The 22,346-nt window shown below is 39.1% G+C and overlaps 1 protein-coding gene across 1 annotated transcript; it reads left to right on the top strand.

Annotated features, from left to right (window-relative positions):
* Positions 1–4,206: 4,206 nt before the first annotated feature.
* Positions 4,207–5,832, top strand: LOC139720957 (somatostatin receptor type 1-like). Its single transcript, XM_071632286.1, has one exon. The coding sequence runs from the start codon at positions 4,239–4,241 to the stop codon at positions 5,370–5,372; it is 1,134 nt and encodes a 377-aa protein (XP_071488387.1). The 5' UTR covers positions 4,207–4,238; the 3' UTR covers positions 5,373–5,832.
* Positions 5,833–22,346: the final 16,514 nt, after the last annotated feature.

Genomic DNA, 22,346 nt, shown 5'->3' with positions numbered 1-22,346 from the left:
GAAACAATCAGGATATCTTTAATCAGAACTTCTAGAATATTTCTTGTTATGTTACAAATGAGGTATTACTGGAAAGGTTTAATTTTGCTCTATCAGATGATGGACTTACTTTGAAAGGTTTAAAAATGGCGTTTAGCTCATTTTGCAATAAAACTCTTCATGTATGTATTTTTCACTTATTTATGTATTATATCATCGTTGCACAAATATTATTTTCAATTCATGTTTCCATTGATTATACATTGCTCCTGTCTTCTGTCAAACTGCTATCCAGTTATGCATTTAAATATCCTTCATGATCAATTAAGGTTACCTCAACGTCATGTTTGCAAACGGGTATTATAAACAAAAGTTAGATAGCTACCTGATTTGAAGACAACTCATTGTTATCTGACATGCGGAAGTAGCGCTTCAAAAACACCTCCCTTTTCCCTCATGCCTTTCGCCTTTTTCTGTTTTTCCTGCTTACATTTTGAGGTCTTCCCGATTGCCTTTATGTCTTCAAACGGAATGACGCGAAGAAAACTGATATCTCTTCATTTCCCGTGGAAGAGTTGATGAATATTCTCAGAACTTCTTGAAAAAGAATGATTCTAACCCATCTTAAATTTGTTCCAGTGGGATTCTGTACATCCCGCCTGCATGTAAATTTTATGTAGCTTATTCTATGTCATTGAATGGTTACGTCCGCATGCACGAGAGACTATTGTTAAATTTTTTTTTCCTGTCACGCCGATCGTTTTCTTCCACTGAAACGTGCAAGTTTTCAATTTTATAATCATAAATGGGAATGCAATAACAAATCTAGGAAGAGGCTGAGACAAAAAGGGTCAAAGGTTATACCTACCTCTCCGTACATGAACTTATAATGGAATAAACAAACTATGTCATTCTTTTCCTGTTAATAACATACGCCATTGTACAATGAATAGATTCTAACTCATCGGTTACAGTAGTTAGTTTCTAGATGCCAATTTGAAGAGGCAGTACGGAGTAAGGATTTGATGACGTAGACCTTGTTCACTTGGAGTTGTACTCATGTATTGTAGAAAGTAACACATGTTTATGCTCACATTTATTTAGGAAAAGAAATAAATTTGAAGTTTTTCAGTACATGTACCTTTTTTAAACATTCGTGTATTCTTTCCTGGTCAAACACGTGGACATCATGTTTCCTTCAGCGGGCGATTGTAATCTTACAAAATTTACAATACATGTATACAAGCACGACATTTTACACATGTGGAAACAACAACGACAATAAAACGCGTTAGCAAAGACAAGAGATAAGTGTTTGTTATCACTAGCTTGCCCAAATGCAGATACTAGTAATCACATAGACGAATCGCGCGTCATGCATCGTTGTACCATCAAATTAGTGCACTGACATCGTTCGGGGATTTCTTATAGCCACATAGGATACCACGACACGTGTACGTGATAAACTGCCCATCTAGCATCGGCTGAAGAAGATATACCCCATCTACGTTGAAGAATGAAATGCTTGCCTCCGCTCTCGCGATCCATAACGGTATATCCACACAACCATTAATAGTCAATAGCGTACTGTCATATTCTTTATTTCTTTTTTTTTTCTCATCCCGTGATCTTTAAGTAGATCTTTGCATAAATGTTTCCAACTCTCAATATGTAATCATACATACATATCTATCTACAATATATTTTTATCATATATATATATATATATATATATACATATATATATATATATATATATATATACAGATATAGTGTAAAACATAAATGTATCCCTGTTTCTGAAAGGTTTTTCGTTTCATGTATTTCATTTCCAACAATGCACAACATTTACTTGCACAAAATAGCACAATATCAACACAAAATGTACAATGTGGCAACGAAGAAAAAAAAATGGCGTGAAGTGAACAATACTACGCATCAATACACCGATGCAAGAAATGAAGAAGACGAGCTGAAAAGCCAAGATTGAATTTTGCAGTCTCCTTGTGGGGGGTCAAGAAAAGACTTAAAAGTAATACCTTTCTCTTTTTCCTGCCCCTTTCTATGCCAATGAGTCAAACATGAACAAATTTCATACAGAAGTCTATGGTCAGGAAATAAGCATGGCTCGTAAAGGCTAAGCAACCCGAACAATTGTTATATTTAGAAAGTGTCGTATTTTTTCAAAGGGATTCAGTCATATTCAAATGGTTGGCATACTCTTAGTTGAGATAAAGGGGATTCAGAATTTAATCTTGTGCAAGATAATTAGATACCACGTATGAAATATTAAACAGCATAGAATATAAGAGGAATTTCAGCTTTGTTTTGATGAAAATTCAAATAATTTCTGAATTCCTCTTAAAATTGTTTCTTTTTTTTGTATTTCATAAGTTGTTTCTTAATACCTCAAACACAAAAAACCGAAATTATGATAGACATCCCTTTAAGCCTTGCTTACGTTCGAGCTTATCTTGAATGCATCGCTTTGTTACTCTCTTTTATTTTTCTCACAAAAAAAAAATGAATAAGATAATGGTAGATACCAAAAAATCGTCAATTTTCTATTGCGGGATTCTTCAACGGGAGAAAGGGTGAAACTATTTTAAGGACTTCAAGGCATGTAACAACAACTATATTTGCATGAGGTTTTGTGGGAATTGTCCTTCATCCAACACAAGGAAAGTAAATGGCTTCAAAATGGCATATATGTTCATGTTTTTTTACCATTTTTAACCCAATCAAGATGTGATCGTCTTCCTCGTTTGTTGTTGTATTTTCCTTATTAGGTGTCATTTTTTTTTTGCTTGTTTTTCGTAATGGTCAGCGGAATTTGCTAGAACTTGCTTATTTACAGGCTTCCCTTTCTCTGTTTATGAGCAGGCAATACTTGTGATTTTAAAAAAAAGTAACTGTAGGAGAAACCATAGGTGAAGTGAAAACAGGAAAAAAACAGTGGAATTTTCGAAAAATTCAACCATAAATCATGGAGACGGGCTGCGCCTTCACTTACTGCCGAGTAACAAGACACGCATGTCTGTCGGACATAATCTGTAAGCGTTCCCCGTGAGGAGAACAGCGAATGTGTGCTTTTCTGCTTGTAAATCTATGAACAGCTCGATCTCAAATGTAAGTCCATCATCAGTTAAAATAAAGCAAGATAATACCTTTTTATTAGTTATACCTCACCTGGTACACGTGACAAGAGATGTTCTTCAAGTCTTGATTAAAAAAAATGACATAATTCCTTAGTATTTAGCTTCAATAGCACGTAGCTCAAATTAAAAGGAATTAGGTAATCATTATATTTCCGCGATCAAATTCTTTATACTTCCTATGTTCTTTAAAAATAAAAACGGTGTATCTTCTGCCTTTTACATTTCAATAGATGTCAAAGAGGTGATTTTCCCTTTTGATATTTTTTAAACATGTATAACGGATCATATAGTGCATTTTGATTTCTATATGAATAGGGATGGTCATATGATTTTTCAGCCATCGTCTTTTGAACCTTCTCCAATTTTTTGTCCAAATCACTCGAGACATATTTTCCTTGCTGTTACTTCACATCTTCAGTAGACAACTCTTAACTCAACGATGACACCGAGGTAAAACCATTATGATAACTACAAAAACAATAATAGACAGACAGACAGACAGACAAACAGACAAACAGACAGAGCAGGGGAGTATCAGAACGGGGAGAGAGAGAAGGGGAAAAACGGAGATGGATAGTTGGAGAGATGAAAAGATTACCCGCGCGCCATGCAAATGATTTTCCGAAGAATGCTTTCATTATCCAATGACGCGCCAGTTGATCTCATCTGGCTCCTCCCCCTCGCTGCCCGCAGTAGGACGCACGTGGAGGCGGTGCTGTATTGCTCTGGAAGTTGTGAGAGTGGGAGCTCAGTCAGTCACGAAGCAGGGCAAGCGATCGCACGCACTTGCGCCGACCTGTCATCTGTGGTTCGCCACTCGCGTTGTGTCATACAACGTTTCCCCGCCTGCCGAACCCTTTTCTTCTGAGCTTGTCCCATTACCCTTGTGCATCTTTGAAAAGAGACAATTGTCTGGCGAAAACAGCATTTAGACTAAAATGATCTTCTCTCTACTGGTAGAAACATGTTGGGACTCGAACCAAGACGCCACCAGACGTTAGTACTGTTCCATTTCACATTATGATGCTCCTTCACTGAGATAACTCCTACCTTGCAATGGAGACCGAATCGGATTCTTACACCCTTACGGTGTCTGAAAGCATGTACCAGCTTCCCAACGGCACTGAAGTCGGTGGAGATTGGGTATTCATGTTCACGGGCTGTCTCTACTTCTTTGTGGCTATCGTCGGATTCATAGGAAACGGGACTGTGATTTATGTGATACTGCGATTTGCCAAGATGAAGACTGTAACAAACGTTTACATCCTCAACCTTGCCCTGGCAGACACTGTCTTTCTCTTTGCCTTGGTATTCCTGGCGGGGGCTACCATCTATCCCCACTGGGTCTTCGGCAAAGTCATGTGCCACTTGGTATACAGCGTGGATGCGTTGAATTTGTTCACCAGCATATTCTGCTTGACTCTAATGGCAATCGATCGCTATGTGGCCGTTTGCTACGCCGTTAAAGCATCCTGTTACCGCAACATGAAAGTTGCTACGATCATTAATGTAGGTGTATGGGTCCTAGCCCTAGGCGCTGCTTCCCCCATCATTGTATTCACTCGCTACGAGGCCGAAACTTTGTCGTGTAGAGTCGACATTCAGTACGTAGTTGGGGATTCCTACATGGCATGGTCGAAAGCATTTTCCTTTTACACCTTCACGCTGGGCTTCGTCATTCCATTATCAGTGATTGCAGCCTGTTACTCCTTAATCATCATCAGACTCTACAAGATGGGGAACAAAACGGGAAAGTGGGAGAAGTCGAGAAAGGTCAACCGTATGGTGCTTTGTGTCATTATTGTATTCGTCCTCTTTTGGTTACCGTTCTTCGTACTTCGTCTCTGTTTTGCGTTCAACTTCACCCGGTTACAAACCTTGTTCATTGTGAACGAGATTTCGATATGTCTGTCCTACATGAACAGCTGCGCGAATCCTTTTTTATACGCGTTCCTGAGCGACAGCTTCAAGAAAAGCTTCAAGAAGGTCTGGCACTGCGGGGACAGTAGGGGTTATGAGCTCACGTCCACAGATGCCCGGCCGTGGAGATTACGTAATCCGTGCCTAGGAGAAAGAAGCGAGGGCTGCAGCCGGGTTCGACGAGGAAGGGCCAACGACGACGACACGATGTCGGGTGCGAGGCTGAACGTCTACCCGCTCACCGCCGTGACCTCCGCTGCGTCCGAGATCACCATGCATAAAAACGGCGCCACCGGATCGCCGACTTACGCTTGAAAAACCATCTCTCGTAGTGGTTGCTGGACCAACGAGGACACGGAAAATTCGCAAGGGTATGTTTTGATTCGGGCACCTCGGAACTGCCTATAATGCAAATGAGCTTATGGTCACTCTCTTTCGCGAACAGGACACCTAATGCCAGCGACAATGATTAGACTGGATTCCATAGTAGGTGACGGACGCTGAGTAATTCCGATGACCTTACCGTTATCAAAATAACCCAGGAGTGAGTGCAGTGATAGGGGTAAGGAATCGGGATGAATGAAGTTAAACCCTTGAAAACGTCTTGGCAAAACAAAGACAAACGGCCAAATATCATTGTGTTTATTTTTGTTTCTTTGTTTTGTAAAGAGAGTGTTACCACATGCCTGGTTGAAACGTGCATTCACCTCTCCTTAAGATGGACAGCTGTGTGATGGGGACGTCGACGTAGTGCGAAGATCCTCCGAATAGCTGCCGTTTAGTTGCACCATATGTGTTTGGCTGCCTGTACCCATCTTTTGGAATGAGCGTGTACAAGCATGAACTCCGGCGAGATGAGGTGTCGTTGAAGACAATTCGTACCACGCGCATTTGTTGCCCGGTATTTCAGACGCAGATCCGAACTGCTTGGTCATATCCGCCCCCTGAATGGAGGAAAAATGATATCTTATTATGTATAATTATTTTAGATAGGTAAGCAAAAAGAGAGAGAAAAAACAGACAACCAGGTGATAAGAGTGAGTGAAAAAAGGGCTCCAGGCATGATGTGTCATATTGCTACAATGTATGAAGTACTCTTAGTATTAAATATATTGTAAACAGACAAGATCTATTTGATATGAAATTATCTGAGCACTGTACCTTGCAACATCATTATTCGGAGACACCGTCAATTAACCCGTCGTTCACCTAAAACCTGATAGCTCACGTACAATATCTATGTTTGTTTAAGAATCTCAAACTGTACGTGTTAAATTGCCAATGATAAAAACCCCAACACTCTTCCAGTGGGCGTTTAGGGGATATATTTATCCGTAGGCTGCATGTCAAAATGATCCGTTCGAATCGCTTCTCGGCCTTTTGGCCAAGATCATGTGTAACAACGGAAGGTCAGAAATATTGGTAAAGACACTATTTTATCGTCGGGCAATTATTGCATGAGATTGATGCCTGCTGCGTTCAGACAGTGTTATTTTTTTTTTTTTTTATTTAAAAGGGAATGAAACACAAATATATATGCGGATTGAGTGAACGCAGCAATATTGATAGAACACGTAGGTGAAGTTTAAGAAAAAAAAATCACAGGATGCGTTCAAAAGTTATGACTTTTGGAAGTGTTCGCGCCACCATCGCTGGATAAGAAGACAGCAACCATTCGTGACATCACTGCAGGACAACGATATAATGAAAATGAAACGAGAATTCAACATTAAATTACATTCATCTTTCTATCACAATGGAAGAGAAAATGACTTAAATCTTTCAGAGAGCAAATTCACTCAATTCACATGTTATAGAGTCCTATGTGGGTTTCATTCTCCTTAAACGAGTGCAAACTCAAGCTAAAATCACATCAGCTTTTACTCAAATTTAATGCGATGGGTGACTCAGCAGTCAACAACTTAGCGATTTCCGTGCATATCCTATCAATATCATGCTCATTGCCATAGACAATGTTTACCCATCAGCATTGCGACTGCATTCAAGGTTGTTATTTTTGGGTGTTATTTTTTCTTAATAAGAAGATCAGTATTAGGATTTTTTCGGGGGGAGGGGGAGGGGGGAGGGGGAAGGGGGGATTGAAAATCATCCAAAGCGTGAACTTGTCTGGGACTTACAAGTGTCCGACACACGGGATATTTCTACTCTACATGCTGTATCAATAGTGATGACATCAAGATGGTTTTATTGTTGGGCTAATAGTATCCTACCTGTCGTAAGTGAACACATGAATGCATGGACATTGTACCTTGGTGCTATGCAAACCAAAGTTTGATGTAATTATTCCGAGTATAGGATTTCGATCTTGGATTGAAACCGAATTATCAAGCATGTATGGTTTTCGGGTCATACAGCCAAGAAAACACCTTGTCTATTTTGATAATGGATCAAAAAAAAATAGTGTTTGTTATTTGTGGAGTAGAAAATGAGTCATTGCATACTTTAAGCATGTATACATTCAAACTTATTGTTCTGGTTGACTATATTTCACAGCCAACCGGTGAGCCGCCGTCATGGCCGTGTACGCAATGGTGAAAACGCGGGTTATATGTTATATACATACGTCGCCAGAAATGCTGTGTTACACGAACCATAAGATTGCATGCATGTGTTGTATAGAATTGCTTCCCAACTGTGCACCTCGTCACGCATACGCATTTTTGGTCAGTTCGTCCAATAACGCTTCACTTGTGCGAGGGATATGCACACATACACAAACATAGAACACGCTAGGCGTGATTGTAAGTAACTGAACGTATTCATTGTGTGCACACACCCTTAAATCACCACTTGCAACCCGTTTGTACACAACGCAACGAACACTTTTAAGAAGCTTTTTTTTTTTAATGGGGTTTAGTACTTTGCGAATGATTTTGTTCCAACAAACATGATAGTGTAACAAATGTCAGGAACCACAATTTATCGCTACAAATACTTTAACGATTATTTTTACACAGAATATGCCGTCAAACACAAAGAGAAGATTTAGAGAGAGAGAAATGAGTGGCCTTTCTTATTTTCATCGTCCAAGACGTCAGAGCTCGTATTGTAGACAATGGATATATTTTTGAAAGTAAGGCGGTTAGAGATGCATGTGATACACAATATTGTTATTACACAAATAACAGTGTGGAGAAGAGGTGTACAACAGAATTCTTCACAAAGATTGAAGAAAGTTTCAATATATTTATTGTAGATGCTTTTTTGCTTTCGACTTTTGGTGAAAAGTGTTCCACATACTTGTTTTTTGTCGGGAAAATTAGTGCACTTGAGATGAATTTGTGAGTTTTTCTATTCTAGTTAGCGTTTCATTTTTGTTTTCAGAATACGACGTGTGTTGCAATGACGGTGTCAAAGCCGTATCACAACAGATTTTTAAGATATTAGTCCGCAGGTCGGATTCGTGATACCGTTGGCGACATCTTTAAAGTGTAAGAGCACAACACAAGCTCACACAAGGAGTGTATGATCATAGATGCCTTTCTGTATGTGTATCCTAGAGAGACTCTACTGAGTTAATAACCGACAGCGGCCAGAGGAGACGCCAGTGGCACAATAGTTGGTCGTTCTTCATTCTCAGCCGATCATTTGACCATGATAGACTCGATTCTTGATTGCATGTGACGGGAACCGCTAATGTGTATATTGAATTATTCATCATGCAGCACTAGGGAGAGGTGAACGGAAAGAATAAGAGAGCCAAAACATTGTCGAATTAGCGTAGACATAGCGGAACCTTTTAACGTCATTTCATGAGGAGGGGGGGGGGGGGGATGGGAGGCGGAGGGGAAAGCGCTGACATGGTTAGCATGATATTATGTGTTCATCAGTATACCGTGTTCTCCACTTAGATCGTTTACTGCCGTTATTATTGAGGAAGGAAAATGCAAGGAGCATTTTGACCTCCCAGTGAGCTTAGCATCCCTCTGCAGCTACGTGCATGGTGTGTGAGAAGACATACATGATCTCCGTGCAAGGATATCCATCAGGCTCATCCCGCTATCAATAGAATGAATGCAGCACAGGAGACCTTGCTAAAGTGCGAGGATTTACTTCATTCTTGATTTGCGACTTGTCAATTCAACTTAATTTTATTTTTGCGCAAATCGCCTTCTTGCACTGACGTGGAGAAACAGATTCAGTGTAAACATATAGATGACTCTGTAGTGTTTTCTGTTTTTGACCGAAGGTGGAAGGTTGGTTTTTCTTATGATCAACATAGAGTTGAAGCAAACATGTGAAAAGAAAAGTAAATTAAAACTACATCAAAAGTTTGTTGTTCAAAGTTCTGATGTGTACCAATCAAAACTGCAACTTACGTTTTAGGAAAATAATTTGTTAGATCTCCTTTTCTCGGATGTTAGCAAGATGCGCGACATTACAAAAAGTGTTTATTTTTTTCAAGCATGGAATTAATGAACTATCGTTTCTATATCATCTAATCATCTGTTCGCTATGAATGAAATGAAATATACCCAGATCTTCCACATTTGTGGGGAAATGCAATATTGCAGAGAAACCATTGCCTCTCGGATTAGATTGGCTTGAGTAACTCAGAATCAAAAAGAGGCTAATTTGTACCAAACACTTGTATTCATGCTGAATGTGGAATTCAGTACGGCTATGTGAAAGATTTGTACACTGCACACAAATACACACACACACACATACACACACACAAAAAAAAAACGCACCCCAAAGTGTTGTTGTAATAAGTAATCACTTTTACTATGAAACCTGCAACATTTCGCAGACAGAAAAGAAGAGAATGCAACCTCCCCACGGAGACGAGACGGAGAAGTGGCTATTTGCCCGCTTTGCTGGGTTGTCAGCTATTACGGTCCCGAAGGTTACGATATCGTACAAAGCCTATCTATCACCAGTGTGATATTTCAGCTCCGACAGGTAGTAAGTGGTTTAGTATTATTCCTCGGGAGGGATTTTCGAAGGTGCTCGGGATAGGCAGCGGCGGAGGCGGCTGCTGGATTGGAGGGGGGGGGGGGGGGGAGGGATTGATATGTGAAGAGAAGTAATCGCTGGTGACCAATAGCTGTAACAACACTTAAGAAAATCCGAACGAACAATTATAGGTTAACATGACGAGGCTGAAGATATAGAATGGCGTGATGTTAAACTAGGCCGTGGGGGTTAATTTGGCATAGGTGGATATCGCAAAAACAAAAATGCACGAAAATGGAATGCTGTAAAATACATGTAGCCAAGGATAATTGCAAATTAACGTTTAAAAGGACGAGAGCAAATAATCGATTCTCTCAATTTCAAAACGTTTGGTTTCTTTGGATTGTGTGCTTTTGTTTAAGTACAAGGTAGCTAATAATCAGCAATTTCACTTGCTATGACTTATTGCGTGTATACTTCCAAGCAAAGTTGTCTTCATGTTCATTATTTGTTCTATATATTCTTGTCTGCGCTGACTTTGCTTCGTTTTGATGAACGAGATATAAAGTATGCGTGTGAGCAGAAGAAAGACGTTATTTTTGTCCAAAGCACGGCTTGAAAAATCGGCTTAGAACTTACTTTGTATTTTTTTATTGCTCTGTGGTCATGCAAACACAGTCGTCACGTTGCCTGAATCCAGTTATTAAAACCACGAGATTATTTGAGAGTCTTACCCCAAGACTGAGCTGCCGACGCTGACACTTAAAAGAAAAAAAAAAACAAGTCAGCTTAAGCGTGCAAATACATAAACAGTAAACTGCCCGTGTGATTTGTACGTGTCGTTGCCCGAGAGTCAACGGAGTGTGCAAATACACCATGTTCATGTATTATAGGTCTACAGGAGAATGGTTTAACATTATCAGCTACGAATTAACTCCGCAGGAGATTATGTTGTCTGGAGATTTCACCTCAAGTACGTATTCCAAGGATACTGAGAATAGTTATTGAGCATGGCAGAGTTATGAAATGAATAATGTAAATACTCTCTTATAGTCTTCCTCAACGTACGCGATAATTATCATCGTAATTGTGATTACTATGTTAAAACGTTGAGTCTGACGCTTGTAAAAAAAAACAACAACAACAACATACAAGCAAAAACAGTAAATGAACACTAACATGTGCCCCCACCATGCGCCGACTTTCTTTATTATTATAGGTTAGTTTATTAGGGTCGTGTTTTTTTTTTTCGTTCCCTGCCACGACGCGAAAATGGACATGTCGCCGGAACCACCTGCCTACAAGAAATTCATCCTGAGAATTCATCTCCGAGCTCCGCAGTCTGTGTTTATGTGGTCAGTCTTGCACCTGTATAAATTGCTATAGTTACCGGAATAAATGCATTTGTTTTGGAGAACAAAGACAAGTAAAGACAGCAACTGAAATCCCCAAAACAACATACATGTGTACGATTTTTTTTTTCGTCGTTTTATCGTGCAGGAAATCAAATCTGGGGTTGAAGGCAAGAATGGCGTGTTTCGAAATGAAAACATTGCAGTGTTCTTTCGGATATTTCGTCATGTAAAACGTGCCCCTATATACCGACATTCGGTATTAAGTAATTTTGATACCGCAATCATTGAGTAATGTGTGCTTTTGCAGGAGAGTATATTAAGGAGACAATTAAAACACTTCAGTGAGCATAAAGTTCACTGTCATCTATCATTCTACTAATGAAAGACCAATATATGTACAATGCCCAATAGCGGAATATGAAACGGGGGGGGGGAGAGTTGGGAGAGAGAGAGAGAAAGATAGAGAGGTATGGCGAGTGCGAGAGGGAGAGAGGTATGTGAATTTCTGGCTACTCGGGTGGTAAAAGAGTTAATTCAGATGCCACTCTTTCAATCACTTCGCGATGATGAGTAGGTCGGACTAATGGCTATGTGGATATATGGTTTCATAGAACACGAGCGGCTTCATCGCGCAAACATCTGTGTGACATTATACAGCAAATTACAAGCCACCGACCATTTTATGCCTCAGCGTGTTTCCAAACTGGACATAACACGGGCAAGTCGAGTCTTTTAAAGACAGGAGATAGGGCATATCAATATCATAGCGCTGCACTCTCTTTTCGCAGTAGTTTTGTAGCAGGCAATACAAGGTCACATACATGGTCACAATGAAAAAGGTTGAGAGTTGTCTGAACCTCTCAAAAAAGGCATTAAACAATTCATTTGTGATTTCTCGTTGCTAACTTAGCAAGTACATCTTGACATGCATGTGCAATTTGAAGTATTCGTGAATCGTTTATTGTTTCAGCCGAGACAAGGCAAGAAAACGGTCTCGTCGAAGAATCGAAAAGAAGTGATTTTAGATACCTCTTCTTCCTTCCAAGCTCCTTCTAAAACAAGAAGATGGGTGCGCCGTCTGTTGGATTAAGATGATAATGCCTACCCATCTCTGTTCTCTGTGACATTTGTCCGGAACATCAAGATACATACGGTCTACGAGCAAATTTCGTGAAGGGTATGGGAGGCTATACATTTTGGAAATGAAAAAAAAAAGCTTTCAAAATGCCTTTCTGTCCGAAGCCGCCCCTGATCCCTGACGAATATGGGTTGCCTAAAAAATTCTACCCAAAACGACTCAGAATTCCCTCTTGAATATTGGTTTTGATACTACATGTATTCATTTAGAGAAATAAATGATTCATGTTTAATCTGATATTGAGTAACAAATATCCAAGTACACTATAACTCTTTAATGAAAATGGATGGATGCTCAATGCGTGATGTAATCCCATTGATTAAAGTGCAATAATCGTTTAGCTTATTAAACCTTATTTGTTCCAATATCAGTGTAGTTTAAAATGAGACGTTTGTTTTAGAATTGGCGTAATATTTGACCTTCCCTTGTTCCCCTGGTATATCCAATATCTATGACGAGAACGCTCTTTCAAATGAACCAAAAAAAAAAAAAAAAAAGGATTCAGCTTTTAATGTAGTATACTCACACTGATCTTTGGTGTATATCATCACCTTCCTATAGATTCACCTATATGGCATCTTATGTGACGCCCCCTATCAAGAAGATAAGAACGTAATGATTGTGGAGCTAACTCATTCGAAGTGACAATCAATTTATTCGTTCAAACAAACCATGACAGAATTCCCATGGCAACCGCATCCTTATCGCTAATCATTAAGCCTAGGAGATGGTTGCAAATGCCCCTATACCGATGGCATGAAGTGCGTGTCCTCGTACCATGAACAACCACATAGATCACTATCTCATGGGGATCCAGTGGTTTCAGTTCGAAGCTATTTTTTTTAATCAACGTCATTTCTTATCATCTCATAGTATCTGCCGTGTTCACGTCATCATGATGTAGGTGTGAGCGATTTCAAAGTGGATTATCATGTGTATGCAGTTTAGTTGCGTGCATAGCCCGCGGCGTACGGCGACACCCAACTATGTTATTATTTTCTTTTCTTCGAGAGTCAATGTTGTGTAATTTGGCACACAAGTAGGCATGCTTCTACTTCGAAACAGACCAAATAGAGGCTATTGCCAAATGAGATTTCTTTCATGGCACTGTATAACTCCTCCTGTACATCCATATCATTTTTGTGTGTGCGTTGTTTTCTTCAAAATTTCAGGTAAACTATTCATCTATTATCACTATCAGTCATTTTTCCTTTCTCACTCTACTCGGCGCGAGGGGGGGGGGGGGAGGTTAGTTTCATACTGTTTATGCTTGTTAAAGGTCAACGCCCTGAAGCTCTAAAACGTTTCCACCTTCCAGTACCCATGGCCATTCCGCATCCTTCAACAAAAGCAAACATGCACACACAAACACCGACGGCAGACGTACACATATGCACACGTACCAACCTATTATACATCCATCTTAACAACTAGGACAAAGATTACATCGCTCTAGGCTATAACGCATTTAATGACACACATGCAAAGAGGTACATGTAGTGTATATCGTTTATTTTCTCATAGTAATTTACTCCCTATGTGCTGAAAATACGCAAGCACCTTGTGTTCTGTATCTAATGTGCCGTGCCACTGTACGGACGTCTTGTATAGTTTTTGTGAACTGCTGTTTCAGCTGTGAATGGCAAATTCTAACCGGATTTCTAAGTGACTGATATGAACCAAGCTTTTCACGCTTGTGATATATATTACCTGACTTGCATTGATAGATTCTGTATATAAAATGAAACTGCAAAATGTCTAACTGTAAAGAATCATTGCACTAAAGGACTGTATTATTCACTGAAATAAATGGAGTAAAACGCACTCTACTGTTTATGCAGCCTTTTGATCTCAGTCTGTTTCGGGGCGTGCTTGTGAATGTTGAATCTGCAGATGATCTAGACAAACAAACGAGATTTGAATTTGTTTTGATTGGATTGTTCCACATCTCAAACACAAATAACATGATTCAATAGAATGAACATAAGACCAGACATAGCGTCGTAATTAAAAAGAATACAAGAGAAGACAATTTCACAAACATGAAATGTGGGGGACCTATACTAAAAAGCAGAGCTTGTAATGTATAGGGATCTTAGGGTATATTACACAAGTACTATTATCTATGCAAACTACCACACAAAAATGAGTTTTCTGTTTCAGTTTCAGACACATTTTATTTCTGCATTTTTCCATGGAAACCATTCATAATTTGAGAACAATCTTTAGAGTGATTTTTAGAAATAACCTTGCTTTTAGAAGTTGATGTTCATCTTTTATGAATTTGCACCTTGCAACAGAACTGGAGCAAAACCTGGAGTGCCTACACCTCTTCTACAAAATGACCATGACGGGGTAGGGCGGGGGGGGGGGGGGGGGGTTCATGTCTTCCATAATTATGAAGCATTAACAACAGCAGCAACAAAGCATCAACAACAACAATAACAACAACAACGACATCATCAACAACAACAACAACGTACTGTTAGCAATGGAGTAACTTAGACCTCACGATAACACCCAATCAGTTTTTCACGTTACAACCGCGATATTTGCAACAACTTCATAGTAGGCCTATCCACTCATAAGATTCTCGAGAAAAGCCAGCCGATATTTTCCCTTCTCATATTCTTTTTATTTTTTGATGATAGTGATTGTATGCCTTACATATCAAAGGGGTCATAGATCATTAACTAACTTCCATAATCGGTAGAAAATCCTATCTCTTTGTCTGAATATAGGCCCTATATACACACATAAATTTTAAATATGTATTATTATGCATGTATATACACATTAGATTATATGTTTGGTTTGTGTGTGTGCGCGTGTGTGTGCGTGTGTGTCATGTGTGTATTAATGTGGGTGTCTGGCAGTAATAAATTCGTTAAATCTGCATTCCAAGGCTCGAACATTCACAGTCATATATGAAAAAAAAAACAAGACAACACACGACATCACCCAAGACACTACCATGGAGCATTAAGCTAATGACCACACCTTAATGTGCGGTCTCTCTCTTTATATGCGCTGTTTCTCGGTTTTATCGATCACCGTGTTTACCCTTCGTACCGGAGATAGCGAGCAAGTTAAGGGAGAGGCGAAGCGAGCCAAGACGGAATCGAGGGCCTGGCGTGAGAGAGAGGGACAGTGAGTGAGGCAGACGTAGACGGCTGCTCACGCCTCTCCCGAGTATAGAAGAGCGAGGTGGTAGTAACGCGCCGATATGATAATGCTTCGTCTATATATTTCATAACGACAAGGTGTTCAGAATGGTGGACACAAGCGACTCTGTCGTTCTGTCTCTCGTTATGTCTCTACATTTTGCATGGTATTCTGGTTGTCTCTCGCCTATTTTTTTCCATCATCTGATATTCTGTGTCTGGGAGTAGAATAAGTGAGAAAGGCGATTCCTTCACTGCCCCCCCCCCCTTCCCTCTCTGTGTGTGTCTGTGTCTATCTGTCTGTCTGTCTATCTATCTATCTATCTATCTATCTATCTAGTTATCTATCTATCTATCTATCTATCTGTCTGTCTGTCTGTCTGTTTTTTCTCTCTCGAAATCTCTGTATAATTATCGTCTGTGTTCTAACATCTGTTGTTGACACACAGATCCCTCCCCCCCCCCCCCCTCTCTATATTCAAGCATCAAGTCTGCTCAAGCTTGTTCGAGTATATTCTGCTGTACATGGATCTGTATTTAAAAGTGTTGCTGGAAGCCCAATCCAGAGTGCGTGCGTTACATGCTTGGATTAGCTGGTGGGTGTGGCTGCTGGCTTATATATTTGCTGTTAATTCTGACTAAAAGAGACAGTCATTTTCATTTTACTTCACAGAAAAAAGCAAAAGCTTAAACGATTATCAAGATCCCAGAGTTGAAAAAAAGTTATCAAAAGTTTTATTATGAAAAACAATCAAAATTTGTAACGTGCACTAATTTGTACTGATTTGGTAATTGCATTTCATGTCGATTTGGTTTTAATTTCTATTGTTAATCAATCACTCCCTATACTTTTTAAGCTATATTTCTTTCCAACGAATGAAATTTTCCACAACACGTGTGCACGATGGCTTTCGAAATCACAGACATTCATTTATCAGTAATTATCCTGTTCATTCACTTGAATATTTAGGCCTACTGCTCATTGTCACTGAAAAAAAAATGATAGTCGAAAGTCTAATTGCATTATTCTGAATGGATACTATGACAGTTGCTTATAATATTGACGTGTTTCATGTTGGTAAGTACTCACTCCTTATATTTCTTTTGAAATAAGTTTTGTCCAAACAAATGGAATTAACTTTAACACGTGTGCAAGATGGCGTAACAAATTACAGATATTCATTCATAGATAATTATCCTATGCATTTATCTGAGTTCTTACCTCTTATCCTCACTGACAAAACCCCCCTGATAATCAGACGGTTATAAAAACACATTATTCTGATTTGATAGCATGACAGTTGCTTTTAGTATTGATGCGTTTTGTGTTGGTAATAAGTCACTCCTTATATTCTTTTTGAAATACGTTTTGTCCAAACAAATGGAATTAACTTCAACATGTGTGCAAGATGGCGTAACAAATTACAGATTTTCATTCATAAATAATTATCCTATATATTTACCTGATTATTTACCTCTTATCCTCACTGAAAGAGCCCTAATAATCAGAAGGCTATAAAAGCACATTATTCTGATTGGATAGTTTGTTCATTCCCTCCTCTCAAAAAGAACTCAAAACCTGTTTGTTCAATCAATATATGTGTTTTTCCCCCTGTTTTTAATCATGGCTCTTTCTAAATAAAGCAAGTTCAATAAGAGGCTCGCATTGAAATACTCCATCATTACTATTACTATTTATTGTTGTCTTTTTCTATTGGTGGTCAATCACCCCTTATATTCTTTTCTAAATATTTTTTTTTTCCGAACGAGTGAAATTTGCAAGAAGAGGTGTGCGCAATGGCTCATGAAATCACAGACACTCATAATATGTAATAACTGCCCCATTCATTCTTTTATTATTCATCACAGATCATTTGACAGAACGCTAATGTATCAACTGGAGAGTAGGCTTAAACACGAGGTTTGTTGCAAGCACAAGAGCAGCAGAGAAATGACGGATATGATCCGTATACATAACTGATAAGGTGCGGTCATAAGCGGTGTACATTAAGAGAAACCCCACGTGGTTAGGGGCGATCATTCTGCAATATGCATAAAGGCTGAAAGCATTCTAGAGACGTTATTTGGCGGGAACGAGAGACATTCCCCCCCCCCCCCCCCCGCCCCACTTTCACCTCCCTACTGATTAGCGGATGAAAAGAGAAAAAAGAGCGGGAGAACAATGTTCTTGCAAATTCTCCCGCGAATTTGCAGTATGCTTATTCCTTGGTTTACTTGCTTTTTTTCAGATGTCACGTTCTTAAATTCTATTGGCATTGAATGTATCCCGTGCTGAGTATATAATGAGTGAATTTTTGGAATAAAGCGATCTGATCATAATTACTTTTTTTTTCAATGATTAACCTTTAAACGAGTATGTAAGCACACACGAACAGTACGTAACCTATTTAATCTACAAAGTGTATGTACACGTAATATACTGAAAATTTCCTGTCATACGATATTCTAGCTACATGATGGAATTGATTTAGTGTGAATGAAAAGTCAAGTCAAGCAGGCATAAGGAGGTTACAGGTGACGGTTCAAGGATAAACGTATAACAAAGTTAGAAAGAAAGTAAAAAGACAAGAAAGGGTGGTGAAATATTTATTGAATTGGCTGTCCTACCACGCAAGGAGCCAAATCAAGCACATTAGTTACCGAGACTTCGGTTGGGAGCTGTTGAACAAGGACAAAAGAATGTCCTGTGGAAGACAAAAAATATATAGAACCAAAGAAAAAAGAATAGTGTACAGTAAATGAAACACACTCAGAAAAATCTACTTTTCCCCATGAAACAAGACATATTATGTTGGCTTCTGTTAAAAATTTAAAGAAAACTTAGGAGTACATCTAAACTACATTCGAGTACTCTTTGTCTATGCGCGGAGTTATTTGAGCAATATTCTTATAATTCTTAAAAGCATAGATTTGCCTCAAGCTTTTGTAAGATCGCCGGCTCCTACATAAACGGATTACAATGAACTCACAGCACAGTATTCGTTGACGTATCAGTAATTTATGTGGGTTTTTTTTTTTCTAGTGGAATTCGATGTAATTCGTGAAATGAAATCATCAGATAAATTTCAAAGCCTCCTGAAAGCAAACGTACATAAATCAAGAAAATAGAAAAAAAAAGTATGGGGAAATAGAGAGAGAGAGACAGATAGAGAGAGAGAGAGAGAGAGAGAAGAGAGAGAGAGAGAGAGAGAGAGAGAGACACATTGGCAGAGAAAAGGCAATGAAACAAAATCTTATATTCGTTTCAAGTACTTTTTTTTTAACTGGATTTGCGGACCTCGATGGAAGTTTTACGAACTAGAGTGCGTTCGTTTGTGTTCATGTGTGTGTGGTGTGTGTGTGTGTATGTGTATGGCAGGGAGGGTGATAGATTAAAAAAAGCTACGTGGAAACGAGTTCCTTAATTCAAAACAGTTTATGCTGATAAGGCACAGCATATTCGAGAACACGCCCTACAGACTCGTGCGGAATTTTGTCGATGGCGCTCTAGCAGATTGTGGGTCTCCGAAAGTGCAAGCGTCCATAGAAAGCATGGAAACAAACAAACAACAATAAACGACAACCATCAATAAAGCAACCACACGCATTAACAGCACTCAATTTCTCCCAGTGCTTGCACTTGTTCATCATGTGAAATGTGTTTTACACAAAAAGTAACCCCCCCCCCCCCAAAAAAAAAGAAAAAAAAAATAATGGAAAACTGCCACCGTTCGACTTAATACGCTGCACATTTTGTCCTACTACTGGTTACTAATGCATTTCATCTAGCCCCACTGACACTATAATGTAGAAACTCAGCTTGAGGCAAAGCACGCAACCTCAATGGTCCGTATCACATTGGCATCATATATAAAAACCATAACCTTTTTTAAGATATTGTCGTCGGGTCGCAGGAACTCCGCAGTTTTATTGCAAGATTGGAATAGCGCTTTTCACATGGGATGTAATAATGGTAAACCGAACGCAGTGATCCAGTGTCTCCTAGCATTATAATTCATTTAGCGCCTTCTAAACTTGATGATATAATACTTGTGGTGGCCAAGGTCGCGCCGAATTCGTGCTGCCTGTATCCACATGCACATTTCATTTATGATATAGTATACAGGATTTTCGCGGCGTGTGATATCGCACTGTTGACCAGTTAGCTCATCATTCATTGCATGCTGTTCCTTCCCGTCGCCTCCCTCCCTCCCTCTTCCCTTCCCTCCCTCAATCTTTTCTCTCTCCCTCTCTTCTTCCCTCTCTCTCTCTCTCTCTTTCCTTTCTCCCTCCTTAATATCTCCCTCTCTTCCGCATCCTTTCCTTTTTTCTCCCCCTTTCTTCTCTCTTTTATCTGTCACAGGTAGCAAGTTATTACGTTTCTCATCTTTTTTTTTTTTTTGAGGGGGGGGGGGGGGACGGGGATGCACCCTTACAAGCATTGCTGTTTTTACCCTTCCTTTCTATCCCCAGCATTTTCATAATCTACAATGCACACTCAAAATATTTTGTACACTTTTTCATTCACTGTGTATTGTAATGCAGTCACTCAATTTCTGTAAGAATGATGTACAGTATATTTCTGTTGGAAATGGAAAAAAAAAACACCTAAATGAATGACTGAAGGTATGATGGATGAGAGATAGTGTCTGCTTCAAGAAACTGAAAACTATACTATCTCCTTCTTCTTCCTCTTCATCTTTTTCCACTATCTTCTCTTCTCTTTTTATTTTTTTTCCTCCCCCGTCCCTCCATACTCTCATCTTTCTCCTTCTTTCAATCGAATTCGAATTTATTCGAATTTCATTTACCAACCTTGTTTTTGTTTTCACCTTTGTCTTTATTCATTATTATTATTTTGTCTTTATTGAGCCTTTACTTTCCGGTTGTGCTCTCTCAAGACTCCTAGCCCCACATCACAACATAATTATGAAAATTACGATCCATTAAAAAACTCAGCGTAACCCTGTATCCCCAGCGATGAAACACTCGGCGAAAAAAAAAAAAAAAAAAAAAAAAACTGTCAGGCATAAACACCAAACCCCATCGCATGCACATTCACACGACGATTCACAACGAAAGCCGAGAGAGAAGTGCGAGGTAAATGATAGCCGGCCTGAAGCGTATACAGAATCGCAAGGAAAGACCCTCGTACCTAAATTTGTGCGCACATCGATCCTCGCATTTCCCGGCCTCGTACAAAAAAAAAAAAAAAAAAAAACAAAACAGAACCCTCAACCTGTCTTCCCTTAATTTTTTATAACTATATCCGATTGTAACAAATTTTCCTCGAGGCTTTCTCCTTTTTTTCTCTAACGCTGTATAGATATAGAGTTTATCACTGTCCTGCTTAGTCTCCTTGTTTGCTGCATGGATTGCCTCGGTTTTTTTTTTCTGTGCTTGTGTTAGTGTGCATATGATTATATAAGTCATTGCATTTGCGTGGAATAAAAACAAAACCCCTTTTCCATTGACTGTTTGAACTTAGTAGAAGTGTCATTGGAAATAAGAACGCAAAAAAAAAGGAAAAAGCTGTAGACATACAACATCCTCTTAAGAGTTGCCGAGGACTGCAATTTAATACCATCCTTCTTTTGTTCTTATGATTTTCCCCGAGTTGTCTTGTTTTTGTTGTTTTTATTTTTGTATTCAGTTTGGTGTTACTTCGCGTTGTCAATAAGGCGACATGAAACACTTCAGTGGGTGCACCAAGATCACTCAGAGAATAGAGCCTAACCTCGTGGTACATTATCTTTCTCTTAACATCTACAGCTCAACCCCTCCCGGTTTTTACGTATAATATAAAAAGGAATCTGTAACAGAGATAACAACAGCAACGACAACAAAAATATTCTCTTTTGTTTTGTTTTGCTTTCGTTCTTTTCTACTCTCTTTTTTTTCTTAAGGGCACTGTTTCTTTATAGTACAGTAGCATGATGGCCGACATGAAGACTATTTGAATATAACCTCTAGGGTTGCAGCTTTCTTGGGCAAACTAAGCCATCAACAGTGCTTTTCCTTTCAAGACGAAAGCTGAGTGGTATTAAAGGATGAATTGTCGTTTACCATCCCTCTTCCGAAGAAGGATTTGTCGTAAAAGCCTACGGGCATGCCACGGCCACAGTAAAATAGGAATACTACGAACGCGTTTTGTTCATATTACTGTGGAAAAAGAAAAATAAGCTGAAAAAACAGTTCAGGGAAATCAGAGAAAAGCCACTGAAATCTTTGTGCCACCGACCCATTTGCAAGAAAGACATTCTTAATCATTAGAACAAACAGATATTAGTAGTTAGCATCATCGTGTTTTTTTCATCCTGATGCTGGAAGCTAATTCTAAGTGCTTCCCTAGCTGTTGTCAGGGTAACTGCAAGTGTTTGGCCGTTTCAAGTATTCTAGATTATTTGATGTAAACAGATAAAGTCCTAAGATCTGTTGCCTTTACAAGTTCACTGATTTTGTTAGGTGATATGCAGCAGACTGTATAGCTTCACAGTATCACTGATACACAGCTATGATATTCTAATCCTTCTTTACCTCAGCCAAATCAGTGAAACAAAATGAATCGGCCGCTTGAAGAAGAAGAAGAAGAAGAAGAAGAAGAAGAAGAAGAAGAAGAAGAAGAAGAAGAAGAAGAAGACGAAGATTCTTTCACTCGAAAGCGCCAAGTACATTGTTTGCCTCTTGTATCAACCGGCTCACCTCCACTCAG

This window comes from Diadema antillarum, unplaced genomic scaffold (genome assembly GCF_040938485.1).
Source record: "Diadema antillarum isolate AM-2024a unplaced genomic scaffold, OU_Dant_1.0 scf00000135, whole genome shotgun sequence".
Classification (NCBI taxonomy): Eukaryota; Metazoa; Echinodermata; class Echinoidea; order Diadematoida; family Diadematidae; genus Diadema; species Diadema antillarum.
Note: the sequence above shows the minus strand (reverse complement) of the source record. Positions and strands in the feature narration are given on the sequence as shown.